The following is a 12593-nucleotide window of genomic DNA, read 5'->3' as shown; positions in this document are numbered from 1 at the left end:
AACGCATGGGATGTACCAGAAACTACTCATCACTCATTTTGGTAATGTACTGCACAATAAAAACTACCCAGAACAGTAAAGTGCAAAACAATAACAGACAATAGCTACCTCACACAATATGGTCGGCAACCTAGTGTTGATTGCAACAAAAAACAAATGACTGTCAGCGGAAGCATTCCAACGTCTATCAACTTCTGCCGATTCAGGACTATGGTGCAGACTACCTACTAAACGTTACACACAGTAGTTGCACTGTATTAAGGTACCTATTACTGATTCTTTACTGCTGATTGATAGTATGTTAGAATTGGATAATATAAAACTATGTAAGCATGCTGTTTAACAAACAGAAGATTTTGGTATGGTTTCACTCTCCCATTGTGCAAATGATGAAACAACAGATACTGAGATGACTGACTGCATAATAGAAAATCGACAAAAGTCGCCCAACAGAGAATAAAAAATCTTGTTCAACCAATTTCTGATAATTCCTCATCCCTCTGCAACCCTTACTATAAATGATTAATAGAGTAGTTAGAAAACATCCAAAATGGAGTGATTAATTTTGTTACAGGTTCATCAAATTCTGATGGCTGTCACAATTTGTTACAAAATGATGAATGAAAAATGAGAAAAGTTTTAGCTCTTATTGAGTGCTATTTTTTTCATATGTCGTTCACAATTGGAACAGAAAGTGAAACCAGGAAATCCTCTACCTCACATTGAAAGGTGGCTTGCAGAGTATACATCCATCTACAACATAAGTAATGGCCAGTCTTTCTATCTATTTGTGATTTTATCAATTTTCTGAACTGAATTTTCTTTTTTGCACAATAAAGGAAGTTATACTGTAAAAATACAAACCCTTTTTTCTAGATGTCCTTCATGTAAAATATTACGAAGCATCTCAAAGATGGCAAGAACTCCTTTGTTGGACACTTCTGTTAGCTTCATGCCACATTCTTTGAGAAATGCAATTGCTACTTCAACAGAATCATCAGTTGGTGTTTCAATCAACAATGTAAGGATTTCCAGTGCTAATATTTCATGAGCCTGCAAAAGTAACAACACATTCCTAGATTAAAACATTGTTGTAAATATTGACATGCCCCATTAAACATGCAAATAGTGGCAACAAAAAATGTTTTTTCCTTATGATAACTTAGTAAACATGAAGTTCTCCTGTTTGCTGACAACAACAAGTCAAAATTTATTACAACCAATCTTCTTTAAAACACTTCATTTTGAAAGAAAAAGAAACTCCATTTTAATATGATAGAAAAAAAAGAAAGAAAACAGCACAGGGTACTCTTACTGCATCTGCACATATTCCTTGACTAAGTAATACAATTTCTATAAAAAAAGGTCACTCACCAAATAGATAAGTACTTTTGCTTTAAAAGTCACTGTTAGTAATCTACCCAATTAGCCACATGTATGTAATTGCTCAAGAAAAATTACAAAGAAGCTGTGATAAACCAAAATAGATTAAACTACACTGATTCACATAATTTAGCTCTGTGTCCACTGTAAAAATCAGACATTTAAAAAAATACAATATGGCATGAAAAAAAGACTGTTACATGTTCAGTAACATGGTAGCTATTCATTACATTGAATTTTAACACTGGAGCTCCAAATGAAATACAGTATTTTATAACATTTCCAAATAACAAGGGTGAAAATTATGGCTGATTCACTGGAACAACAGTGCTTTTTTTCCTTCCACATACGATCAAGAGATATTTTTGTTGTTACTTTATCTTGTAACCTGCTCAGAAACACAGTTTAAAAACTGCAATGCTTCACATGTGGAAAATACATTTCTTCTTATCTGTTCTCTTTTAATGTAGGTATACAAGATTCTCTGTAGCAAAAGCTGTTGATCACAAAAGTAATGGTCTGTTAATGAAAGGAAGTGGACCATTTGTAAAACCTGCAAGCTTCATGGAATGCTATGCAAGGGTTCTACAGCCTAATACTCATAGTTCTTTTGCTCACTGATTGTAGTTTTGTGTGGGTACCTGAAACTTTACTTTTTTGGCAGAATTCTGAGGCAATGCAATCAGTCTACAAAGGAGATCGCTACAAATCAGTTTTGTGACCCAACCTAGAATATTACCCATACTGAACATATTCAGAAATGGCAGCAAGAATGGTCACAGATTTGTTTGATCCATGGGAGACTGTCACAGGTATGCTAAAGATATTAAACCGGTAGACTCTTGAAGATGGATGAAAACTATCCCAAGAAAGACCACCTATGAAGTGTCGAGAATTGGCTTTAAATGATGACTCTAGGAATATACTACAACCCCCACACATCACTCCAATAGGGATCATAAGGACAAGATTAGATTAATTACAGCACACACAAAGTCACTGAAAGAATTGTTCTTCCCACACTCAGTATGTAAAAAAATCCTAATGACTGGTTCAGTCAGATGTACCCTCTGCCATGCACTTCACAGAGGTTTGCAGAGTATGGATGTAGATGTACCCTACTTTTTTGAACAGAGGAGGAGGTGCAAGGTGAAACGTTTGCAAATTTTTTCAATGAAGCCGCTAAATTTCTTCAAGATTTTGAGGTATGACAGGCAATCAAACAATTTATATTCCTGCACCTATTTTTCCTTTTTAAATATCAGGCAACCTTGCGACCAGGGAAGGTAATGGTTTGGGTAGTTTGTGCACAGTTGAGGTAATTCACAAGATCAATTGTCATATGGAGTTCTGGCATACTTTTTTCCATAAACAGGTTCTGATGCACAATGGGATGGCATATGACCACAAACACACACATCAAAAGCACCAAAAATGTCAATGAGATGCTGTATTGGGCCATATTTGCACTTGTTGGCCAAATTTAGAACTATTTTTTTTTTCCCCAGCATAAACTGGTTTCACATAAACACATTAGCATATCTACCAAGTTTCACTGACATATGATAATCACCACCAAGTTCCACTGACATATGATAATTACGGCTCTCACTGGACCACCATGAGTAGCTGCACTTTTATAATAACCACCTGGTAGTAGATGAGTTTTGCTATTTAAGCAGTAAAATAACTGATGATAGAAGTAAAGAGAATGTAACATATGGACTGGCAATAGTAAAAAGAAGCTTGTCTGGAAAAGAGAAATATCTTATCTACCATAATTTTAAGTATGAGGAAGTGTCTTCTAAAGTATTCCTTGAGGTGTAGCTTTATATGGAAAAGATAGGTTTACTCTCATCAGAACTGACAATAAACCAACACCCAAAACAATAGTTCAGGTATGCAAGTCGAAAGCAAAGACAAGATAGAGAATATATACAGTGATACTGAATGTGTAATTCAATATGTAAATATAAAATAAAATAGGAGATTGGAATGCCATAGTAGGAGAAGGAATATGAAACAGAGTTACAGAGGGATACAGTTTTTGTACTAGAAATGAGAGAGGAGAAATATTGAGTTCTGCAATAAATTTCAGCTAGTAATAGTGAATACATCATTCAAAAATCACTACAGGAGGAGAACAGCGAAGTGGACTCGAAACCAGACAGTATTGATCATGCACATTAACTCTATGTTTGACTTACCACTCTCTGGTTAACAAGATGTGCGATGAATGTTACAGCTGAAATGCATGTGCTTTTATCATTTCTTTTGAAGCCACGTCTGAACTGAATAACAATCCGCCGCAGCAACAACTCTCCAATATTGGGAAACTAGAAAAGAATGACAATGGGTAATTTCAATATACATAAGGACTTATCAACATAGGAAGTATTGAACACATATCATTAAAGGGCATATTATAGAAGGGGGAAATGAAATATTACCAAAAACTAAAATATTACAATAAATTCTAGAAAATACATGGTCGAAGAAAGACTCTGCTTCAATGACAATAGTGTATTAGCTTGATCAGTTGGTAAAGCAATTTTTGTTTGTCATTTTGTTGAGTATGTATCATATCGAGAATTTACTGCAGTCTGTATTAAGGTGCCACGTGAACTGTGTACTGGATATCATAATTGCATTTGAAATTTACCACAAACTGCACTGGGTAATTTTTATTCTTATTCTTAGTTTGTTGGTAATGTTAGGTAGTTTTCCAGTTTCAGTTTTTCTGCACATCCTGTCAAATATTTGCTCCCTCTCTAGTAGTGCACTGTGTAACCAGACTGATGAAATGAGAATACACTTGGCAGGTTATCTTCGTTTCTCAAAATATGTGTTTCCTAGAAGCACACACAAGATCTCCGCATAATGGAGCAGCATCAGAGATATCCATTTGCTTGGAACAGTATCTCCCTCTGACAAATAACTACTTGTGAAACTGGACCCAAAACCACCCTGACATCATATTTCATCTGTTCTCTTTCAATATAAAGCTGCAACCCATCAATCTCCAGTTTGAACATATTCCAACATTATTCTTACGCTATCAAAAGCTTGCTAAATAACAAATGCAACATGCCCCCAATGACTCATACCATCAGAGATGGTATCATTTCTTTCTCTGTTACTGACACACACACACACACACACACACACACACACACACACACACACAGTGCAGTCACATTAAAGTGACAACACGTCAAAAGCCTGAATAACCACCTTTTGCAGCACAGACACGCAGAAAGAGAGTCTGTGATGTTCTGAGAAGTCCTGACAGGGATGTGGAGCCATGCTGACTCCAGTGCCACACCAGCTGCACTAGGTTTCTCCGTTGAAGATCCATGGCACGAACAGATTCTTGATTGGGTTTTATATCTCGGAAGTTTGGTAGCCAGGGGAGTAAACTCATCCTGGTGCTCTTTAAACCCAAATGTGCAATGCAAGCAGTGCAATGTGTTGCACTGTCCTGCTGGTCAATGCCACTGTGCCAACAAAAAAAACAAACTGCATGTAGGGTAGGACATAGTGCCCATGGGTAGATGCGTACTTCTATTGATTTTCACTGTACCTTCCAGAACGATGAGATCACCCAAAAAATGTCATGAAAATATTCCCTAGACCCTAACACTCCCTACTCTGGCTTGGATCCTTCTGACGATTGTTGCAGGGCTATACATGTCAACAGCCTCTGTCTGGTAGAGCATAAAACCTGATTCATCCGAAAAGGCCATCTGTCACCACTCAGCGGACATCCAATTGTGGTACTGGCATGCAAATTCCTGCCTCCACTGCTGATTAACCAGACTCAAGCTGCGGAGGCCCTTATGCAACATTTGCAAAACAATCACTGAGGTCACACTGTTGGTAGCCCCTTGGTTTATCTGGGCAGTCAGTTTCTCAACAGTTACATATCTATTTGTCCGTACACATCTCTGTAGCCATCGTTCATCCCTGTCACCCCTGTGGTGCACCACATTACAACAATGACTGCACTGTTTTCCACAGCCCCCGACATGATTTATATACCCTCCACTGCTAGTGCTGCCACCTGCCATCTGTGAGTAGTTATTGCATGTTGACATCAAACATGTGACTGGACTGTGTAATATTAGCTATTTTACACAGTTGAAAATAATAATAATAATAATAATGGATATAGGATTACATACTTTCTCCTTGACCTTGGTCACTGTACACCAGCTGTTCTGCTAGCTATACAGGTCACTGAGTACTACCAAAATGCTTCCTATAGCTCAGTCCTTAAATTTACTGCCACTGCTCAAAATTTCTTCATTATTCTCACAGTTAATGTCAGTGTTTGGTGTTCCATCTAAATAGATTTTTTTTCCAAGCAAGCCTATACAACATAGTGTTCCAGTACTCTACAACTTAATTAAGAACACATTCTCAATAATTTTACATTTGGGTGCAGATCACCATCTCCATAGACATTGGTTATGGCACAGCCTTGTATTAATGACCAATGAGAGGTTAATTTGCCACACAGATGAGAACCTAAATGCTAAGGAGCTGTAGTATCTGGGTAGGGCCAACAATGTTTGTTGGTTTTGTACATCCTAAGGGCACACAATAGCACAACCATTACCATCTATACTTGAAGTTTCGTTACAAAATAAACTATTCACAGAAACTCGTCACTAATTTATCAGTAATGTACTGAGAACAATAAATTTACAAAAGCTTTTTAAAACAGGCCTACATAAATACTGAAGAAGTTTGACTGTTATAATCTTTTGAGAAACCACACAAGATAATCCTTCCCAATACCTTTGGGAGAATGAGAGAACTGCAAATCCCTAATTTTCACATTTTCAAAATTATCATTCAAAATACAGGGCATATTTATGCACTTATACCATTTCTTATTATCAAGTTGGTTGCACTCTTCCAAATCACAGCATACTGACATCTGAACGCAACAGGCAATGCACACTGTTGGGTCTTCTCACTGCAAAAGAAAGCTGTGCATCAAAGAATGGGGCTCCATCCAGAGCTGAACTAAGACCCTTCACTTCAACTCAATAACCAGAAAAAGCTAACACATGGTCGGGAAGTAAGATTCAAACCCAGTTTGTCACCCCTCTTCCAGCTACTCCAAAGATGCTTGATACTGTTCCTCAACAGCAAGGTTACAGAAAGTAGGACAGTTTTATTTTGTGTGTGTTGTTCAATGTCTGTAATTACGAGATGTCCTGGTACCCTGCACTCAATATCGCCTGCATCATTAGATGTCAAAGGCAAAATGTGTACTGGACGGACTGGAAAAGTTTGGGTACATGCATTGAATGGCTTATTGTGCACTCAGGAAATTTGAGCAGATGAGGGACTCTGTGGCTGTACAGCATCTCATTTGCCACAGTGGTCTACAGGTTGGATACATTGATGTGACAAAAGTCATGGGATAGAGAGATGCACATACACAGATGGCGGTAGTATCACATACACAAGGTATAAAAGAGAAATGCATTGACAGAGTTGTCATTTCTACTCAGGTGATTCATGTGAAAAGCTTTCCTAAGTGACTATAGCAGCATGACAGAAATTAACAGACTTTCAGTGTGGAATTGTAATCGGAGCTAGATGCATGGGACATTCCATTTTGGGAACTGTTAGCGAATTCAAGACTCTGTAATCCAGAGCATCAAGAGTGTGCCAAACATCGAGCATACCATAGTTCAGGCATTACCTCTCAACACAGACAATGTGGTTGACAGCCTCCACTTAACAACCAAGAGCAGTGGCATTTGCATAGAGTTGTCAGTGCTAAAAGACAACCAACACTTTGTGAAATTACTACGGAAATAAATGTGGGATGTATAACGAACATATCCATTAGGACAGTGCTGCAAAATTTGGCATTAATGGGCTATAACAGTTGACGATGGGTGTGAGTGCTTTTGCTAACAGCAAGACATCGCCTGCAGCGCCTCTCCTGGGCTTGTGACCGTATCGGTTGGATCCTAGACAACTGAAAAACCGTGGCATGGTCAGATGAGTCCAGATGTAAGTTGGTAAGAGTTGATGACAGGCTTCGCGTGTATCGCAGACTCCATGAAGCCATGGACACAAGTTGTCAACGAGGCACTGTGCAAGCTAGAGGTGGCTCTATAACTGTGTGAGCTGCGTTTACATAGAATGGACTGGTTCCTCTGGATGTTCACCTACTTGGAGACCATTTATAGTTATTTGTGGATGTCATGTTCCCAAACAACAATGGAAGTTTTGTGGATGACAATGTGCCATGTCATCAGGCCACAACTGTTCACGATCGGTTTGAAGAACATTCTGGACAATTCGAGGGAATGATTTGGCCATCCAGGTCACCGGACATGAATCCCATTTAAAGGATGTAATTGAGAGGTCAGTTCGAACATACAATCCTGAACTGGCAACACTTTCGCAATTATGTATGGCTATAGAGGCAGCATGGCTCAATATTTCTGCAAGGAACTTCCAACGATGTGTTGAGTCCATGCCATCTTGAGTTGCTGCACTATGCCAGACAAAAGGAGGTCAGACATTATATTAGGAGATATCCCATGACTTTTGTTACCTCAGTGCATACCTCAGCATCACAAACTGTGAACTGGTACAGTAAGTAAATCTTTAGGATAAAAAAAGGCAGACTATGGATTGGCCAAAGTTACTACCCTGCCTACATCCATCAGTGTAAACTGGTAAGTAAATGCAGCAATAGAATAAGATCTCCAAAAATTTATTTTGAAAATAAACTCAGGGGTTGTCTCCCTGTCAAACTAATATCAATCTAATTTAATTCTGGTTATACAAAATACCACAGCAGCAAATGACTGCATCACTGTGTATGGACTACGCCTCAGTCCACACAGAATGCCATATGGTCTTGCACTGCATGTATCCAAAATTACTTTGGTCCGTGTGAGCATTTGGAGGATGTCATTACTACGGGTTGATGATCAATCAGATGGAAGAATCCCTGTTCTTCAGAAGAAATGGTGTGTGTGTGTGTGTGTGTGTGTGTGTGTGTGTGTGTGTGGTGTGTGTGTGTGTGTGTGTGGGCTTGCCTTTTTTTAAGAAATTGACTTATTATTGAAGCTGATCACGATCAATAATGCATATTGAAAGATTGAAGCACAGTGTAATCGACAGGAGGGTCAGCTATGAGAATCCTGATCAATTGGGGTTCCAGTATTTGGTTGTCAATCACAGGCAAAAGTTAAGAAGAGGGACTACAAAATTACTCACAAGTTTTGCAGAGCAATGTTGGCTTTCAGTGATGACATTATCCATCAAGAGGTGTGTTGGCAGTGCAAGGAGGTGTGACATTTCAGGTGGTCATAAGAAAATAGCAGAGAAACAATGTTTTGTAGAAATGCATGAAAACTGATAGTAATACCACCTCAAAATGTGCAGTGTATTAGGGGAAGGAAAAAAAGAAAGAGCTAACTTATCATGTCCTTATGTAACCACAATCTCTGCCCATGCCACATAATCTAAAATGTTGTGTGGAACCAATTCAAAAGAATATCAGAAGTTTTCACTTTCAGTATTAAAACTTTTAAGCTGCTGTCTCACTTCTCGTTGATTACCTACAACTATTCTCCCACTAGCTACATAAAATGGATGCTTATCAACCAGTGTGAAGAACAAGTCAAGCATCCAGCCTAACCTTCCCCCATTCTTAACATTAGCCCACCAAGATACAAATTTAAAGAAAAGAAGGATATTAGCCTAGCAAAAATATAAAGAAGGATTAACTAGGGCTGTGAAGAATATTGCATGTCTGAAAAGATGGCAGTGGACTACATTAAAATTTTAACTGGGTAAGTATGTCTGTCTAATTTTTTATTATGTAACAATATTACGAGAAGGAAAGTTGCTACTCACCATACAGCAAAGATGCTGAGCCGCAGAGTGGCAGAACAGAAAGACTCTTCACAATTAAAGCTTTTGGCCATTAAGGCCTTCATCAACAATACACACACACACACACACACACACACACACACACAACTGCAGTCTCAGGCAGCTGAAACCATTTAATTGTGAGATTCTTTTTGTTGTGCCTATTTGTGACTTCGTATCTCCACTATATGGTGAGTAGCAACTATCCTTTAATAATACTGTTACATTCCATCTTGGATTTTCGATTGTTTGATTTTATTTATTATGTAAATGTGATTTCCCCATTTTAGCATAGTGATGTTTAATATGGTGGCAGCAGATTTGCACAATTGCTATGTGTTAAAGGTATTAGTCTAAACACATGATGGGTTTGAGAAATATTAGGAAGTCCTTCAGGACCACAACATAGGCCCCGGGAAGACTACATGGCAGTCCCCCGTAAAGTTGGCTGTTAAACTATCCATTCCACCTCCGGTAAATAAGAGTTGTACATTGACTGCAGAGATAAGAGGAAGAGATAATTTTCAAACTCCTCAACTGCAACTTGTCAAAAGCAGCAAGAGAAATTGACTCAACACAATTTCTTTCATTGAGTAGCATGGAAGCTTGCTAAGAACTTTGGCTCAGCAGTCAGTTGGTCTCACTTCACTCGGACACTGGGTGCACAGCCCGTGTGAGTGTTTCAACAGCAACATTTCCAGATAGTTACCCACGCACACCAAGTGACAGTTTCATTACTACTGACCACTGGTTAAAGGTGGGCCTCTTTAGATGGTCTGCCCATTTAATGGGGTCACTATTCCAACCAAATTTCTGTTTCTGGGATAATGTGTGAAGAAGGCAGTACATACCACTACACCTAACTACAGACAGACAGACAGACAGACCAAGGAATCTTTCTGAATGTGGATTATTCAGTCTACAGTTCTCCCATCCCCCTCCCCATGAACCACTGACTGCTATGGTGGGGTGGCTTACATGTCTAAATAATACAAATAGCTGAAAGGCAGATGTGACCAGATTGGAGAGGTGTCTAACACAGGGTTCCTGGATGGCGGCGGCCTTTACAGTACTTACAAGGGCAACAGTCTGGATGACTGATTTGGTGTTGTAACATGAGAACCAACATAGCCTCACTATGTTGGCACTGTGGACAGTTAAAAGCAAGGGGAAACCGAAGTTGTTTTATTTCCTTAGGACATTCAGCTTTATACTATGGTTTAATGATGAAGGCATCCTCTTAAGTTAAATGGTTGGTTGGTTGGTTGGGGGAAGAGACCAGACAGCGAGGTCATCGGTCTCATCGGATTAGGGAAGGACGGGGAAGGAAGTCGGCCGTGCCCTTTCAGAGGAACCATCCCGGCATTTGCCTAGAGTGATTTAGGGAAATCACGGAAAACCTAAATCAGGATGGCCGGACGTGGGATCGAACCGTCGTCCTCCCGAATGCGAGTCCAGTGTCTAACCACTGCGCCACCTCGCTCGGTCTTAAGTTAAATAGTCCAGAGGTAAAATACTCTCCTGTTCAGATCTCCAGCAAGGACTACTCAGCAAGACATTTCCATGAGGAAAAATTAATTCTACGAGTTGCAGAGTGGAAGGTTAGAAAACATAATAGGGCAGATACATTAGAGAATTTGAAAACGGAAACATGTTGGTTGGAGTTAGATACAGTGGGAATTAGGGATGTGAAGTTGCAGGAAGAACAGGACTCCAGGTCTGTTGAGTACAGTGTTATTAAGCACGAATCCAGCTGGTTGGGTTCTGGCAGGGTCACGATTCCTTACTTCCTCCTCCTCCTTTCCCTACCCCAAATATAATTTGCTGTCACTCCCACTTTCAACATACCACAGTTGCCTTGAATTTAATAACAGAATATATAAACATTTTATAAAAATATTACAGTAACACTTCATATATCACTTTAGTGTAACTTACAATAATAACAGTTTATACAATATTAAGTCAATTTGTCTGCTCACTATTATCAGTATTTCACTCAGCACTATGAGTGTGAACACAGACCTGCTGACTATAGACATGTGAGCTTATAAATGAGAAGAACCCCGTTTTGTTTTTCCAACTACTTTTGGAATAGTTAGTCATGATGTTTTTCTTTTTTCCCCTAGTGGAGTGTCTTTCTTGTCCTGTCATGCCTTACTAAACTTCTTGAGGTGACAGTTTTATTTGTGGAATTGTGAACAGTGTCAGATTTGTTGTTGACAGCAGGTATGACCAGACTGTGAATGGAATGTCCCCTGGAGCCATTCAAGCTGCAAACACATTCATGTGAACTAGCTCTCAAACAAGCAACTAGAAAGTGTTCTGTGGCATATATAGCTTGTTGTTTTCTAGATCTTTCTCATTTTAGATGGTTTTCACACTCTTTTATTTTCTGAAAATTATCTACGTTACCTGGAAATTAATATATTCAGTAAAATCATCTTTTTCTTGGGGGGGGGATCACACACCGGCCCCTTTGATCTGTAGGGGTAATGCAGGAGTAGGTCTTACAACAAATAATAAATAGGAATGCAGGTGAGATACTCCAGACAATGTAGGTATCACGTTATCATAGTCAAGATAGAAACAAAACCCAAAACAGAAGTACATGTCTATATATCTACTAGCTCCACAGTTTAAGAAGAGAGAGAAAGAATACATGATAAGGTATAAGAAATTGTTCCAATTGTTAAGGGAGCTGAAATTGCCATTGGAAACAGGAATTCGACAATAGGAAAAGCAAGAGAAGGAAAAATTCCACTCATAGGAGAAAACAGACTCACAGAAATGAATGAAAGGCGAAGCTGCCTGGTAGAATTTTGCCCAGCCTGCAATTTATCATTACTACCCTTGGTTTAACAATAATGAAGTATGGGTTTATAAGTGGAAGATACCTTAAATCAACTTTTCAGATACATTACCTAATCATATGCCAGAGATTTCAAAACCAAATTTTCAACTGCAAAACAAGAGACAGATGTGGACAATAATTCTGTGGTCATGAACTGCAGGTTAACACAGAGAGTATCAAAGGCAGCATTAGGTAATAAGTGACAAACAGGGAAAAGGAATACAACAGAAGACTAATGGGTAGCTATGAGAGATAAATAGTGAAGCCAGCAGAGAATCCAACAGGCAAAAAGACAAAGATATTTAAGACAACTGGAAAAGAAATAAACTAATAAAACATTGAAAGTAAAACAGGCAAGGGGTAATACAAGAGACTGAATGATATGCAAAATGGTTAAGCAAATATGGGCAACCTATAACTACAGAACGGACTGACA

At 38.8% G+C, this 12593-nt stretch overlaps 1 protein-coding gene across 1 annotated transcript in view; it reads right to left on the bottom strand.

Annotated features, from left to right (window-relative positions):
* LOC124804238 (pre-mRNA-splicing factor CWC22 homolog) overlaps positions 1–12593 on the bottom strand; it is a 141071-nt gene that overhangs the window by 104502 nt on the left and 23976 nt on the right. The window contains exons 2-3 of the mRNA XM_047264737.1: positions 3591–3719; positions 865–1053 (exon numbers count right to left, since the gene is read on the bottom strand). Coding sequence (XP_047120693.1) covers positions 865–1053; positions 3591–3719 — 318 coding nt within the window. The remainder of the gene's footprint in view (positions 1–864; positions 1054–3590; positions 3720–12593) is intronic.

This window comes from Schistocerca piceifrons, chromosome 1, assembly GCF_021461385.2.
Source record: "Schistocerca piceifrons isolate TAMUIC-IGC-003096 chromosome 1, iqSchPice1.1, whole genome shotgun sequence".
NCBI classification, from domain to species: domain Eukaryota; kingdom Metazoa; phylum Arthropoda; class Insecta; order Orthoptera; family Acrididae; genus Schistocerca; species Schistocerca piceifrons.
This window is presented reverse-complemented; position numbering and strand designations above follow the sequence as displayed.